Below are 16105 nucleotides of genomic sequence, written 5' to 3'. Positions count from 1 at the left end.
GCAGTAACAGATGGAGCGGCCGGAAGTTCCGTTCTTGTTCGATGGTGGTGACGGGATTCTCGAATCTTGAAACATGTGTAATCTGCGAGATCTCCGCGTATACCGGAATTGATAGTAATGCCAGTCGTACTGGTTGCATCAGACCTGGTACTACAGACAGGACCAAGATGTACCGCACACTGGCAGGGCCTTGACTGACACGTAAGTCAGGACTTCTCTTTGCCTTGATCTTCAAACGAGCTTCTACAATCCAACGTTCAATCTTTCTCCGGTTCCTCACTTACCACCAGTCCTTGCTCTTACCCAGTCACTTAGTCCCTCGCTCCTTCTATCTGTACCATCCAAATCCGCCTTTACTCCATCAAAGCAAAGTCACTCAAGACGTGTGGCCTAATGGTAAGGCACTTGCATCTTAGTCACTCTGACGGGTGTGATCTGGGCTATCGAGTCTTTGAGCAACCTGGGTCGACCTCGTTGCATGCAAACGAGGGCTCTGATACACGGAGGGACCTGTCGGATTGAGACTGTAAGAGATTGTGTGTTCGACTCACACCATGTCTAAGATAGCATCTTTTTCTTTTTGCGTGGCTGTAGACTATGTAGTCTCTCTTTTTGCATGGCTTTTGTCTGTTTATGCTAGGTTCTCTTTTTGCATAGCCATAGGACGAAGAGTGTAGTTTCTTTTTAGGTATAGACTCCTGCGATATGTTTTCAAGTGAGAGGAAGGCTATTTGCTAAAGTCATTGCTCTATACACTACTACATGTATCATTTGGATCGTCAAACCTCCAACAATCACCACCCAAGGACACGTAGCTCAACGGTAGAGCGCCTACACCATACGTTTCACGTCGAAGAGGCTTTAAGTAGCCCCATGCCTCTGGTATGGAGCCTCTTATTAGATCAGGCCACTACCGGATCCAATAAGAGGCTCAGGGTGGAGTGGGAGATCGACGTTCGAATCGTCGCGAGTCCAGCTATTTATCTTTTTGTTCTTGATGTGCAGCTGTACTATACAGGACCCGGGGAGTCTTGGAGTAAGGTAAGAGAAAGTAGGGAGCCAAGATTGTGGTGAGAGATACATTTTAGTTCCAGCTCAAAGATCTACATATCTACATATCTAATCCTACCAAATGTAGAAATTCCCATCTCCATCTCTTTTTAAACCAGAATGAAACTCGTAATTACCATTAAAGAACCCCATGAGTAGGGGCATATGCGGGTCATAATCGTAAAGTCCCTCCCATCCGCACTCATATTGCAGAACCCTCCAGGAACAACTGATCATGACGCTCATCGAAGGCGTGTAGGTATCATCATCTAAAGCGCGCAGAAACAACAGAAATCCAGCCGTGATATCATTGTCCGAACAGCAGGAAACAATAAACGATAAACAAAAAAACGAACAAACAAGTATCCTCCAGGTATATACGCGCAGATGTCGCAAACGGTGGGGGGTCCAGTTTAACACGGCATTTCATCCGAATACCGTGCAACAATGTCGTAATCGAGCAATCAAGGAAATTCGTAACAGCGCTTAGAAGTACGTGTCGACAACGTCACGTCCACCGCGAATAGCCCACTCGACAATCTCCATGCCGCTGAGTCCACTCGCATAGTACGTCTTCTTCTGGCCCTGCAGCTTGTTAAGCTTAGCATACGCGCCGTTGGAAAGCGCATCGCCTTCGAAATGCGGGAAGTAGTCCCACTTCTTGAAGGCCTTGACGTCGTCTTTGCAGAAGGGCTGCGATGGCTCCGTGGCATTGCGCGGGTCCTTGTTAACCTTGGATAAGCTGTCGATGAGGAGGTTCTCGGCTGCGGCTTCGGTTTGGAAGTCGTATGGACCCCAGGACCAGGCTACGGAGACGTTGGATTCTTTGCTTAGGTGGAGGACGGCTACGGGCTCGCCGTCGTTCGGGGGCGGGACTGTCTCGTCGGTGCTGTTGGCGATGTAGGAGACGCCGAAGGGGAGTTCGAGCTCTACGGCGGAAGAGTAGTATTGGTGCGTCGTGATGTTGTTGAAGGTGTCGTGCTCCTGCTCTGTCATGTCCACACCTACGCGCTCGAGGTTCTCGATGCTTGGCGGGAATGCGAAGATGACGGATGAGCACTCTTGCTTCTCCCAGGAGACGTAGCTGCCGTTCTTCATAGGTGTAGTGTAAGACACGATAGGGTGGTCGCCGGACCGGTCGACGCAACGGACTTCGGAAGAAGTGTGGATGGGCGTCTTGCATAGCTGGTTCTTGGCGTACTCGACGAACATCTTGTGGAAGTCCATGTAGTACACGCTGTGTAAGCCGATAAAGGCCGTGAGGATATCCGGGGTGAAGTACTGCAGTATGTACAGCTAATCACACGTTAGCGTCCTGCATGCGCGATCCCTGCAAGAATTTTCTGGAGAATGATGACGTACCGCTGGGACAATGTTGATGTCGCCATAACCGTAGAGCGCGACGGGGTTCACGAGCAGAATGGGCAGCGCAGTGAAGTTGTTCTGGCGGAACCATTCTGCGCCGGATACGGTGAATTCGTCTGGTACACCATTCTGTTCCTGCATTAGCCTACCCGGGTTTGTGCAACGGCGCACCACAACGGGTGTCGTACCTTGTAGTTCACGACACTAATCGGTCGGAAGCGCTGCGTCCACAGCTGAATGTACCTCGGAATTTCTGCAGATACCTGCGCGGTGAACTGCGGGGTCAGGGCGGGGTTCACCATGATGTCGCCGTTGGTGTAATTGTAGCGGTACATTTCGCGCGCGCCGGCAAGCGCGAAGGGCTCGATCGAGACATTGGTCTGGTTGAGGATGTCGATGGTGTTCGGGTACGACGCATTGGAGAGGAAGGCGGCGCCGAGTGGGTGGAAGATGCCTCTGGAAGGGTGGTCAGCCGCGCCTAATGCGCTTGGAGGCGGACGCTGTGTAACACTTACTGGTCATCATACCAAGCCTGGCATTTACCACCAACTTCATCTTGACGGTCGAACATGACTGCCTTGATGCCCTTCTCTTCTAACCGGCCAGCAGCAGCTAGGCCGGCCGGGCCCGCGCCAATGATGCATACTGGGTGTTCCTCGCAATTGCAACGTTGACCTTTGGGGAGGGCTGTGACGGTGAGCGAGGAAAGCGCGAGCAGTGGTAGCACTAGCGACGACCACATGTTGGCGGGTTGAAAGTGAATTGTTTGTCGAGAACAATGGGGACAGCGAATGCTTTAGGGAAGGGATGAGGTACCTACTGCTTATAATAGCAAGCGACGCGATTGCAGGTCCCTGCGTGCCTTTGGGCACTTTTGACTTCGTTTGTACAGGTGAAGGAAGGCATAGCTGGGGCAGGCGCTGCACGGTGCGTTGGCATTAAACGGGAAGGGGCCAGGCTAGCATGCTTTCTCGAAGCCAGATGGGCGATTCGCAAGCCTCATCAGGCCTAAAGGAGCATCAATGAGGTAAGTTTGAACGGCAACGGTCGTGCGGCGGAGCACTGAGCGCCGCTGTGACGTTTGAGACGAGGGTCTGCTACCGGAGCGTTGATTTTTTATTAATCTTTACCCCTGGCATATCTGTAGTCCAGGTAACCGCCAGCGAGGAAAGCGCTGCTGCTATTCACAGCTTCAATTGCCGCTGAGTTGTGCCTCCTTGATGCGTCGCATCTTCGCAATCGCTAAATTCACACTGCAGGCGCTAGAAGCGGTGAACAGCTGTCTGCAGACATCATGCTGCAGCTGTATGCAGCCTGTCGCTGGTGCCAGTGGATTGGTGCCGAGGTTTGGCCTTCAGCCCTGTCGCTAGCCTCCAAGCCACCGTTTGAGGCCCAGCCGCCCAAATACTCGGGAGTGGTTCCTGACTCTTGAAAAAGCTCCTATGCCCGACAATATCGCAAATGCGCTCGTTGTATGAGACACCAATTCCGGCATTGCGACATTGCGACAAGGTCATGATTCGGTATCTGACGTCCGCTGCGCCGTATGCCCGTATACATTGCGGCGTGGACGTCATCCCGTGCCGGAACATCGCTGCGTTGGCCTTTCCGCGAGCCTGACAACTCACCGTCCAGCTCTGGGCGGAAACATGTTCAAGCCTCCACTGGATGGAAATTGCAGCTGCGATGGAAGGTTGCGTAGAACAGAGGTAAGTTGGCAGAATGACGACATGCTCGCTGCACAGACCGACCGCCAGCCCAATTTCACGAGGTTGAAGCGACAAACTCAGGGTCCAGCTGGGATAGAAGAAAAGCAAAGTTCTGCCGTCGCACCATGCTCCAACTCTTCCACACCACCAACCTGTCTGTTCATTTCGACGATGTTCAATGCACACGGCATGACGAACCAGCCCCCGATTTAATGATCTCACCGCATGATGACCGCTTCGGCAGTATCTTTCCGTGAAATCTCAATTGCCCGAAATAAAGCAGCAGACGACCTCTGAATAGCTTGCTTCGCTTCGGCACGACTGGGGCAAAGCAATGCGACAGTGAGCACACCTTCAGTTTCAACCGGTGGCGCAGTCTTCGCGAGACGAAAAAAGAAGTTGCGGCATGGTTGTTGCGCGTCGCGAAAACACGTCGACACCGAACGAATCAGAGGCCAAACATAAAAGAAGCGACAGCCAAGAGAGTGTAGTAATCGTATGATTCGCTATTGTGCTCGACGCCTTTTAGGCGACGAGAAGAAGAAGCTGCTTCTAAGAGCCTGAACTCGCTAAATTGGAAGAAACCGCCCAGCTGTCGTATCCGACGGGTATTGACAAGAGAAAAGAGAAAGGAAAGAGATGTAGTGAGGTGAGTTGAAGAGAAGAGGCTCTTTGTGGGTCTGCTGCCTACAGAAAGCTGAAACATCGCTCGCTGAACGGATGCGCATATTAAACTAAGTAATGTGAAAAGTACTGCGCCTCGCGATCAGTACATGAAGCTTTTTTGCTGCTCTATATCGATATCGAACCGGCTCTTATCGGTATCGTCGGTATCGCCACTCATCGGTCGTTCCGAGGGCGCACGGAAGTGGACCGGGGTGATGGCGGTCCCGGGCCGCGTCTCATCGTCGCCCGTGAGCTTCCGTGTGTCCATCTCGACTTGGTCAAGGACAGGCGTGATCTTCTCCTTCCTTCTGCTGTTTTGCGAGTTGTTGCCGTACTTGGACCCTTGCTGTCTTGCCCGGTGCGGGAAGAGCAGAGGCTTGAGCGCTGGAATGCACCCGCAGATGACACCGACGTTTGTTTCAATGGCAGTCCAGACCCAAATCTGGTATCCCTCCCACGTGGCATCGTATGTCTCGAAGAGTGTGTAGTGGACCCAGTAGGCGCGGAAGCTGCTTGCAACAACGATAACACCGCCGACCGAGAAGAGAATGACGAGACCGATACGTTGGGTGGTCGGTAACGAGAGGCCGAAGAGCGTGGGAATAGGTAGCGCGTAGATCATGAAGTCGGTCACGACGTTTAGAACACTTTGCACAACCAGTGGCGGTCCTTCAGGGATGCAGTCGCGGTGGTCGGCTTGCAGTGTCCAGTAGCTGGAGATTGGGCTGTGGTTGTCAGCATTGGATCAAGTTGATCACGTGGATGTACTTACATGCATTGTACCCAGAGTGCGACCAGGAAAACGACGAAGGCGGCGAACACGAGGGCAAAGGTTGCCCAGACGAGCTTGCGGAAGAGCGACTTCTCTGGCGCGATGCGGAAATACGAGATGAGGATGGACATCTTGACGGTGGAAGAGGCCAGGACGAATAGTGTTTGGCCTGCCATGGAAGCCTAAAGCCGTCAATATCAGCGTGTGGTGACACGGGTTGCACATTGTCGTACCTGTCTACCGACCATCAGCTCGTGCGGCTTGAGGTCCCAAACGTGGCGATCCCAACCATACAGTTGGGATGCCATGATGACGATTACTGTTGTGCCTGTAGAAAGGGTTAGATGATGAAAGTCATGACAAGCTCGGGTTCCGTACCAATACTGAAGACCATTGCCACGATCATGAGGTAGTCGTCATACCAGCTCTTCTTGAGCCATGCTATCCGTACCCATAGTCGAAGAAAGACGACGATCATAGCAATGGGTAATAATGTCAACTCGACAATCATCAGGCCTGAGCCCCTCGTGACGGGGTCGACGTAGTTCGGCTTGGGCCATGTCGCAAGGACCTCGGGCGGGGGAGACCTCATGGTGATGGCGTATGTGTTTCGAAAGCCGTGAACGTTTGTTAATCGATGTTAGTCGATAGTAGGATGAGACTGAGGAACGAGCGTCACCAGCGTCCAAAGAGCACGGGACTGGGAATGGACAGGAATATAACCTTCACTCAGGGCGAGCCAGATCTCCACCCGTATGCTCCAGCTGCGCCGTGCACACAAAGGCTCGACTTCCAGTGGGGCTTGGCCATCGTTGGGAAGCATGGTATGCTGGAGTACAGAAAGCTCATCTGCGCAGCACCATTGGCAGTGCACCACGGGAGCTCCGTTGCGGGTACGGAATGGTGTCGGTTTCGCCCGCAGGGGTCCAGGTACCAGCGACGTCGGTAGTCCCTTCAGCTCGCGCTGTGACTTGCTGGTACAAATGAATAGTGTGGATAGGTGACCAGTAGCCGGGAGCTGACTGTGGAGCGTTAATGTGACTGGGTTCAGGCAGGTTGTTGCTGCGGCTCATCAGTGGGTAGAGTCGCATTCCACGCATGGCCAATCGCTGTCCCGGAGCCGGGGTAGCTGAGCAGTAGTACCGAATCCGGCGTCTGGACGTTTTGCCGCAGGACAACCTGATTTGGGCGCCCGTATATGAGCCGATACTTTGGGAGACCAGCGGCGTCCTCTAGACTACCGCATTCTGGCAAGCCGCAATGCTGCTTTTCCCACCATCGCGCGATTGTCGCGTGTCGTGAGCAGAGATCGAAGGGTCCAGCGTTGAGATTTCGCCCGTCGTGGCGAAGCGCTTTCGGATCGCCCGCCTAGCAGCAGGGGCCACCCCCGGCCTCGTCTATCTCAACAACGAATAATCTCACCGCATCACGACAAAGTGTGATCCGCCTTCGCTCTGCGCGATGCCCTGCGGATGCGGGACATTGACGGCGCCTGTTGCTGTCTCCGCTCTCTCGTGGCTGGCAATACTCCGCCCGCCGTCTTTTTCCACCTAACCTACTCGCCGACGTCTTCTCGCTGTCTAGTTGTCTTGGTGACGTCGCGGCTTCGGTACCACCTACCCACTGTGTGTCGTCAGCACGTTGTGTCTTTGACCAGAGGAGCCACAGTAAGCGGTATCCCCGATCCAGCCTACCCTCAGGTACACATGGCTGTTGTTTCGAGACTCACGCGATCCACATTACGAGACCCATTAAGACCAGGGACGCCTATGCGGGCGCCTCAGACGGCATCTATTGCGCCACGCAGAAACTTCGAGTTGGACGTACGAGGCCTCGATTGACTTCCGCACTCAAGAAACCTGATCCCGGTCCTGTGAAGACTTCATCCCTCTTCCTTGCAAAGATCACTCTCTCCAAGCCGCTTCCCCGCCAGCAATTCCTGGCCTTTGGGAATACTCAGCCGTTACGTACTTCCACCGTCAAAACACTAATGATCCTTCCGCGGCTGTGCTCCACTCCCTGGAGGCATGCACATGCATCTCATCTACCGACATGCACACGACGTCGTGTATACAGAGGCCACCGTGCTCGCTCGTTGGCAACGGTTTTACTTTTCAGCTCCCCAAGTATTGGCTACCAAAAACCACTCCTACAACACGGGCGCAGCTCCTGTCCCTATCTCGGCACCCGCGTGGGTCCAGTGCTGTGGGGTACGGCCTCGAATTAGAGACCCGCTAGCCACAGCGGCTAAGTGACAAAGCTTCCCTTTCCCGTCTGGTGCCGGCTACAGCATACAATTGGACGTCCACGACATGTCCAAGCTGATCGATGTCCCCTTTCGTCGCTCAACATGTTGTTGACCCCTCGGAAGTGTGTTTTGATTGCGCCATATCAGGACTGATTCAGAGCATTACAAAACCAGTCATGTCCTAACGGCTCGATATGCGACTGCGGGACGGCTTCCAATTGACCAGCTCCTGGCCCTAGCATCACACCGTTGAAGCCTACAAACGTCCTCAGCATGGGTTATCGCTCTCAACAAGGACGTTACAAGTCCCCAGGAATGCATCACGGCCAGAGGCGTGGTCATGATATCCACGGTGATCGATAATTGTCACGACCATCGCGTCCGATCCACACTGCAATCTTGGTAGTGAAGTAGCTACAACTCAATACAGCACCTAGGAAATTCCCCGAAGACGGCGGCAACTATATCGGCTCGACATGCTCTGGCTCTTCCTTGCAAGTGCCACGCGGAAGGGTATGCGCGTCTGCACGTCCTTCAATGTGCTGACTCGTCACATCCTTTCGGGATGTCAGCGAATTACTACACGATACGATGTGATGAACGTCTCGACTCTTCCCAGGCCATCTCGCCTCCCCTGGTCAACCCATGTCGCCGACGATCATGAAGCCACACTCATCAGCGATGTCCCATGGCGACTACATCGGCAGTCGAGCACTGATATCACGTTCGTCATGCTTTGCACAGGTACCCGCGATCACTCACGGTTCATCACGTTGTCACCCATCGGTAGTTCTTCCGGGTTGGAAGCACTGTGCTGGTTGCCTGGAAGCTGTCTTAAAGTTCTTTCTAGTATCTCTATACCGTCAGTGCAGCGGTTATTTCGATTTGCCGATTGATGAGTCGCGATGGTACACTGGGTCCAAAGGGGTAGCCAGACAATTCCAGCGAATATCTCCTGAGCATTCTATTTGGAAGATACCCACTATAGCTTTTGCTCATCCGATTACTCATTTGGACAGTGCGGGTACATACTCCGACTCCCTCATCGCCAGTCCTTTCCCCGTCTGGCGTCCGTGCGAAGGCCATGCTAGACGTCCATCTACCACCCCCTTCCCGATCCTGCACCCGATACCAGATCGGTCGGGTAATTGGACCCCCCGTCCTAATCTTGTCTTGCGCGCATGGTGACGTGCGAGCCATCTTGGGGGACTCCGGGTTCTCTCCTTTGTTTTCTTTCCCCAAGAGTTCGGATGCGCGGACGCCGAACGGAAAAGGAAAACAAGACACGTAGGCTGAGGCTGCCACGAGGGAAACATAAACTGCATAGTGTGATGGGTGGTGCGGTGGGTGTACGACTAAGCAGGACTAATGTAGGTGTGGCTAATCTTGTCACTAAAAGGAAGGGAGCGTGGGAGGGACAATGTTGGGGGTTCTTTTTTTGAGGCTATAGAGAGGTGTCGCACTAAGAGGTCATGTAAGATGAACTCGCCGCGTCATCAGCATCGGTTTGTTCATCTCATCTCATCTTGTCGGTGCCTACATCTCATGAGAGGAACGGATTAAACCCGTTGCGCTACAGTGTACATTCAAACCAAGACGAAGATTGACAAGTCCAAAGGTGACGTAGACTTCAGATAGGTCGTTTCCACTGTGCCTCGCGCTCGATCCAGGAATCGCGAGTTTGAAAAAGGGCTTGTGCGAACGTTGGATCAAATTCATTATGATCCGCTGACTCGAGAAAGAACAGGAGTTGCGGAATGCCAGGTTCAGTCCACTTTGAGAGTTTCTCCGAGTCAGACGACATTGAGATCCACGACTCTTCCGCAATGACTTCGCGCATAGAGAGAGCTCTATAGCGCCAGCGCTCAATTGCCATGGGGAGATGCTGTCGGATTCGTGGCAACAGATCTCCAATACGAATGCCGTCCACGTTGTGGATTCTTTCAACTAGTTCTAAGTCTCTGAACCTAGTCTCCGGACCAAAGGCGTATATGCCCAAGCCCTTACATGGGGGATTCGTAAGGAACATGTTATGAACGAGCTCGTTTAGCTCTGGCATCAATGCCTGACCTCTCAGATGTCGCTGTAGGTGAGGCGTTATAGTAAGAGCGTAGCCACAATCCAACGGCTGCAGACTATCCCCAAACCGGTCGGTGAAGTGTGGGTTTACCTCGAATTGACTTAGATCCATCCAGCAAGGTCCATCATCTCGAGAAAGAGGCGCTGCCGTAGACTCTACTGGGAGAACACATTCACAGAATGCGGCGAATTCATCGAATGTCGACAGTGGCAGCTTGTCTGCATGCGACAGCCGTGCCGTGAAGAAGGAGTCGGGGAACAACCCGCAATACGAGTTCTGCAACAGTTGATCCACGACTTCCTGAAACTTTGCGATCTCGGAGTCGGATGGTTGCAACCAGTTCAGGTCAGGCTGAATAGCGTCACCATACTCGACAGGTCCGCACGGATATGGAATACGGAATTGAGTTTGCAGGATGTATCTCACCATATCCCTCCAACCTTTCGAAACGTTCCATGCAGCGTACTGTGTGCTTGGCGTGGCGTATCGGAGTATCTGCTCAAGTAGCTCCTTGATACCCAAGGCGCGATGGGGGAGGCCATGCCTATTTTCCGATTTGGCCGGAGGGGTCGCAAGTGGGGAACGCTTTCCGGAGGACTTTGAGTCGTAGAGTGCGATACGCTGGTCGATGATGCGCAGACTTGCTTCTCTCCACTCTTCGACACCAATCTCTAACTGCTCGCGCGGTCGAGGAAATGGAAGAGGCCACGGCACTCGGGGTGGTACCTCACCCGAGGTCTCTCGCATAGCAGCTGACGCATAGAGTGCTGAACGGTTTTGGCTGGTAGCTATTTGCTTGGCGGTATACCACTTGTAGAGTAGAACGTCGGACGGATGATATTTGTTCGGGTCAGCCTGACTGATATCGTCGATGAGTAGGGGATTTTCACCGTCGGCCAGTGTTTCGGCGGCCATGGCTTGGAGGTGCGAAGAATTAATGTAAGGATGAAGTCGTGGGAGAAGCAAGATTGCGGTAGTCGCGATAAACCGAGAGCAGATACGAAGGCGTGCTACTGCTGTCTCATATACGTTGGTGCAATATTCGGGTTCTTGCTGCGAACCAAAAGTTGACCGCTTCCCAAAGCCAAGGCTCCAGTTGACACGTGATGCTGTCCAACGGCATTTTACGGCTTGACCGCAAGCATAGACCTCACGCGTCACCGGCCTCACTCGCATCGACGCGTCGCTGCCATCACGACACCAGAAAACGGGTACTGATCCCCATCATTTACGCTGTTCATCTCTCTACCGCTTCGCTGGCGTCGCGCAGTCTGAACAGGGCACTATCAGCCATGTCTCGATGTAGTCTCTGCAGTTCTTTCCGTGTACGTGCGGAGTCATGACGAAAGCCGCCCAACAAGAAGCGTCCTCCCCACAGGCAAACCGAGTAACTACTGCAAAAATGCAGAAACTCGCTGCGCACATCACACCCAAACACAGTCACGTACAACCGGGACGTGATCAGATATAGCCTGAGATGCCTCCAGCTAGCTTGACTGATGAATTCGGCTAGCCTTGGTCATGCACGTGCGCTGGCGTCTCCGCGACTAGGCACCAACGCGTCTTCCCATCGCCTCCGCGTACCAGTCTCGTCAGCCTGCAACAACCCGCTCGATCCTAAAGAGAGACGAAAACAGCGCGACCTTGAGCGGAGGCCTGGGGAAAATGGGTCGCATATATCGCGTCAAAATACATGTTCTTCCATTCACCGACCATGCTGGCAAAGAGGCGCTCATGGTGTTTAGAGGCAGACAAACATGTCCACTTCCACCGCTCTACAGTTTCCACGTCTATTTCACCCATCAAGACGTCAATCCCGGGAATGTCCAGCCGGTCGAACTTCTCGAAGCTCTCATCCGAGACACCCCGTACTTTGCCTATGGATGTCCCTACCGTCTGGAGTTACATTTCCTGCCCATGCCTGGTGTAACGGTTGAAGAATGCGACAAAGCCTGCATCGCCCACTATCTCGAAGAGAAACGCCACCGAGGCGACTATTCGAGCCAGATCATACACTATGAGACATCCATCATTCCCAGCGGTAGTCTACCTGGCTTCGTATCGAGTTACATACAATACGAAAATTGCGATTGGCTACGAGGGCGTCTCTACAGCTACCAAGGAGCCAGCTGGAGCACGGACAAGCAGCCTGCACGCGGTATAAGCTTCGATCCTCTCCCTGAAGAAAAGCTTCATGTATTGGCCGAGGAAGTAATGAAAGAATGTACGGTTGATGGTGTACTTCCGCCAAATCGAGTCGATCTACGAGCATTTCAAAAGGGTGAAGAATATGGTGTTGGCCCGCAGCATGCGGGCGAGGATATGTATTACCTTTCCAACGGCGACACGCAAAACATCACGCTCGAGCCGTATCAGCAAGCGGTTGAGCGTGGTTGGTCGACGTGGTAGGTAGAGCTGAAAACAAACAAGTCGAGCAAGTCAATTCGAACATCGCCTGTATTGCTCTCCTCTAACACCGTTCAGATGCCATTTTCGAGCGTTGTGGGCATGTGATGATAGTGCTAGGATAGGCTGATCCCGGTTCTTCATATTTATACGGATGTACTCGCATATCGCTCTCAGATCTTCCAATCATCTTTAATGATGTCGGCTGCTTTCTCCGCCACAGCGTACACCGTTGCCTGTATATTACCTAACGTCTCCATCGGGAAGATCGACGCATCAACGACCCTAAGGTTCTTTGTTCCGTATACCTTCAATCTGCTGTCGACGACTCCATTCAGTTCCCTCGGCATCATCGCACATGTACCGGTCGGATGAAACGTGCTCAACAATCGCTCCTTGACGATCTCCTTCGCCGTATCCAAATCCTTGGCTTCCTTGCCCTCGGGCAACCTTCCACTTGGCTTGAGAAGAGAAGCGAACGGCTCGGTCTTGACTATGGTCTCGATGTATTGCGTATACCGGGCGAGGATTTCTAGATCCAGTGGATGGGAAAGATACTGGGGGTCTAGAATGGGCTTTTCCGTCGGATCTGCTGATCGGATGTGGCAGAAGCCGCGTGAGAAGGGATGATTGTTGACTGCCATTACTGTGATGAAGTTGTTGGGGTGAGTTGGCGCAAGCAATGCGTTCATCTGCGTCGCACCAGAAGAGATGTTCAACTGCAGTGGTAGCATCATCGCGTATCCTGCTGCTTCCTTGGGGCCTAGGATTTGCTTCTCGAGCTGCTCATACTGCTTCTTCTGCCAGAGTGGCAGTTCCTTGTCGTTGATGTACTCCTTTGTCAATTTCGCGATCTCTTCGTGGCTAATGCGACCGTCAGAGTCGACGAGCGGAAGCATGGTCATGCTGATCGGGATACCGACGAGCGGGCCGGTCTTGGTGGTCATGTATTGTTGGAGTACGGCCTGGACGATATTCGGATCGCGCATGATGTCTCCAGAGAACTGGTCGTCGGCGATCTCGAACGAAGGAGCAGAGATGGCGTGGTCTTGGAGGTTCTCACCCACACCAGGGCTATCGAGGACTACTGGTATACCATGTTTGCTAAGAAGCTCTTTCTGGCCGATTCCGGAAAGTTCAAGGATATGCGGTGATTGAATGGCTCCTGCGGAAAGGATGACCTCCTTCTTCGCTATGATCTCATGGTTCGATCCATCCTTTGTTCGCACACTCACACCCGTTGCCTCTACAGAGCTGTCAGAGCCCTTCGTCAGGATCTTTTCGACGAATGCCTCCGTCAAGACCTCGAGATTTGGTCTCTTCGCAACTTCTGGAGTGTAGTATGCTGACGCTGCATAGCCGCGAGTTTTCGTCTCGGCATCAATGGACAATCCGCACGCGAATGTACCCAGCTTCTCGCCCTCAATAGGATCATCCGTGTTGCACCAACCCATCTTGTCCAGGGTCTTGGCCCACGACGCCTGGAACGGTCCATACACGTCCGGAATTGTGACTGGAACAGGACCTTCCTTGCCGTGCAACTCCTCATTGATGTAGTCTATGTTGAGAAGTTCTTTCGTCTCCGCACTGGGTGGCGTGAAGCGGCTGAACTTGCGAAGGTACGGCGCGATGCCAGCAGCGTCCCAACCCTCATTGCCGAGTGCTTCCCAGGCTTCAAAGTTAGCCTTTGATGGATATACGATCGCGCCAAAGTTGATGGCTGAAGATCCACCAAGAACCTTTCCTCGGGGATGCGGGATCTGGCGACCGTTGACGTGTGTCTTACAAGCCCGATTGTCAGTTGAGTTCGATGTTCTCTTTAACGGCAACATGGCATCGTGCCGCTGGACTCACCTGAGGCTCAGACATGAAGTCCCAATCGTAGTCAGGATCGCCATAAAGCGTTGATAGTATACCAACAGTGTCGATCTTGGGGTCTCCTTGTCGGTTGGCGCCAGCTTCGATCAATAGCACGCTCTTGTCTGCATCCTCGCTCAGGCGATTGGCAACCACCAACCCGCCGATACCGCCGCCAATGACGATGAAGTCGGGCTCTCTCGTGGAAAGCGCATCGATAGATGTAACGCAACCGATGTGCATGCTGTCGATTGGTAAATATGTGTGCTTATGGTGGCACAAGGGAGACGCTGTGCGACCATCGCAGTACAAAGCGAAAGCCTAAGCGACTGTCCCGCCATAGGACTGACGACCTTCTCAAAAGAGAAAGGACTATTGATCTGGATTCATCGTGGTCTCAACACGCAACGGGCGGCTGCTCCCTCGGCAGACGGCAAGCGATGATTGGGGGGCACTAAGGCTGCGGGCCGGGGTATGCGGGTCCTCAACGGTATGCCGAGCGCCTATCTTGTTGCGAACTCGCAAAATATCCACCTGCTTGCTTGACAATAGCAGACAGAGCGCGAAAGACGCGGCTAGTATCCCTCCAGGTGAGGGCGCGGAGCCGGAAAGCTTTGCAGGCTCAGCACCCGGTCCCGCCCGCGCTCCACTGCAGCCTCAAAACGTCTCTAGCCAAAGCAGAAGTGCTCCAGTTACTATGTTCTCGTGTTTAGTCGACGCGATAGCAAGCGGCTCACTTTTTATTCCACGCATCTAGGTACCGCTGCATCTACCTGGCAACACAATGTAATTACATCCGCACAATAAAGACCCGCACGACTTTCTTTGACGAAGCTTCAAGATTGCACGCAAGATCCGACGAATGTTACGGTACCGCTCGCGTGCGCGACTGCGGGGCATGGTCTTCAACCAATGCCGCAACGCACCCTTCACAGCCTTTTCGACAACAGTGCTTGGTGCAATTCCGGTGGCCTTTGGTGACACAACTCTCTGCAGAATGCCCGTCCTATTATTATTGATCGTACAATTCGCTGAACAGACCGCTCCGCAGGGAAAGACGTCATGAAAGCATGGAGTAGGCAAGCTTGAAACTGTAAGCTGACATGAGATTGCCAGCTGAATGGGGCTGTCAACTAATATGCGAAATGCAGTCCTCTCAGGACAAGCTTTCTACCCTAGCCTAAACAAGCCCGAGCTGACTCGACCTAGGCATATACACCCGACAATCGCTATCGTAGCTCGATAGCGATTCGTCTCTTGTCTCTCAGAAAAATACACCTGCTTATTGAATCCTGACGTGCATCCACCTCCGTAAAAGATCTTGTTGTTTGACATTAGCATGGGGATATGTCGCATGCACTGCGCAGCAACATATTCTCTGCCTTGCGCATAGCCCCTCGGGGCCGTATAAGGTAGTATGCCATTACGCTCGCCAAATTGCGAGTGGTTTGAGCCAATGCCATGGCGTTTTCCAACCACACCATCTACTTTGTCGGCTTATCGAATGCATGCGGGGGCGAGATGATTCTGCTATATCAAACAACAATCAGTTCTCAAATAACAGCATCTCGTCCCATATCCTCCCAAGACTATCTAGAACACCATATTCGTTTGCCAACATGCTACCCTTTGATCCATTAACGAAGACGAACATCTTCCACTCCGAGCTCGTCACAAGGCACTTGGCTGCGAACTTCTTCCTCGTCGGTTTCGCTACTACGCTCGTTGTGTTACGGTTCATCACGAGACGAATCTGCGGGACTAAGATATGGTATGTGAAGACTCACAATGACTGCCAAAGGTCACATGATCTGACAAAGCTGTGGGTGGGATGACTTTGCCGCAGTGGTTTCACTGATCTTCACTATCGGTATGTACAAGCCGGCCAGGGCGCAATGCCCATGCGATGCGATACCATACCATTGGACCGGACACTAACCAACAACGCAGGC

The 16105-nt window shown here is 52.9% G+C and overlaps 4 protein-coding genes across 4 annotated transcripts; all 4 read right to left on the bottom strand.

Moving 5' to 3' along the window:
* Positions 1-1536: 1536 nt before the first annotated feature.
* J4E78_005084 (uncharacterized protein) lies at positions 1537-3157 on the bottom strand (the record flags this gene model as incomplete). The annotated part of the gene is made up of 4 exons (XM_049365706.1): positions 1537-2346; positions 2413-2544; positions 2604-2871; positions 2931-3157. The coding sequence occupies 4 exons, from the start codon at positions 3155-3157 to the stop codon at positions 1537-1539; spliced, it is 1437 nt and encodes a 478-aa protein (XP_049222421.1).
* A 1733-nt stretch (positions 3158-4890) lies between these two features.
* J4E78_005083 (uncharacterized protein) lies at positions 4891-6154 on the bottom strand (the record flags this gene model as incomplete). Its single annotated transcript, XM_049365705.1, has 4 exons — positions 4891-5515; positions 5563-5744; positions 5796-5890; positions 5941-6154. The coding sequence occupies 4 exons, from the start codon at positions 6152-6154 to the stop codon at positions 4891-4893; spliced, it is 1116 nt and encodes a 371-aa protein (XP_049222420.1).
* A 3286-nt stretch (positions 6155-9440) lies between these two features.
* J4E78_005082 (uncharacterized protein) lies at positions 9441-10805 on the bottom strand (the record flags this gene model as incomplete). The annotated part of the gene is made up of 1 exon (XM_049365704.1): positions 9441-10805. The coding sequence occupies one exon, from the start codon at positions 10803-10805 to the stop codon at positions 9441-9443; it is 1365 nt and encodes a 454-aa protein (XP_049222419.1).
* A 1664-nt stretch (positions 10806-12469) lies between these two features.
* Positions 12470-14396, bottom strand: J4E78_005081 (uncharacterized protein; the record flags this gene model as incomplete). The annotated part of the gene is made up of 2 exons (XM_049365703.1): positions 12470-14077; positions 14151-14396. The coding sequence occupies 2 exons, from the start codon at positions 14394-14396 to the stop codon at positions 12470-12472; spliced, it is 1854 nt and encodes a 617-aa protein (XP_049222418.1).
* Positions 14397-16105: the final 1709 nt, after the last annotated feature.

The sequence above is a fragment of the Alternaria triticimaculans genome (assembly GCF_023758025.1).
Source record: "Alternaria triticimaculans strain BMP 0046 chromosome Unknown scaffold_6, whole genome shotgun sequence".
Taxonomy (NCBI): Eukaryota; Fungi; Ascomycota; class Dothideomycetes; order Pleosporales; family Pleosporaceae; genus Alternaria; species Alternaria triticimaculans.
This window is presented reverse-complemented; position numbering and strand designations above follow the sequence as displayed.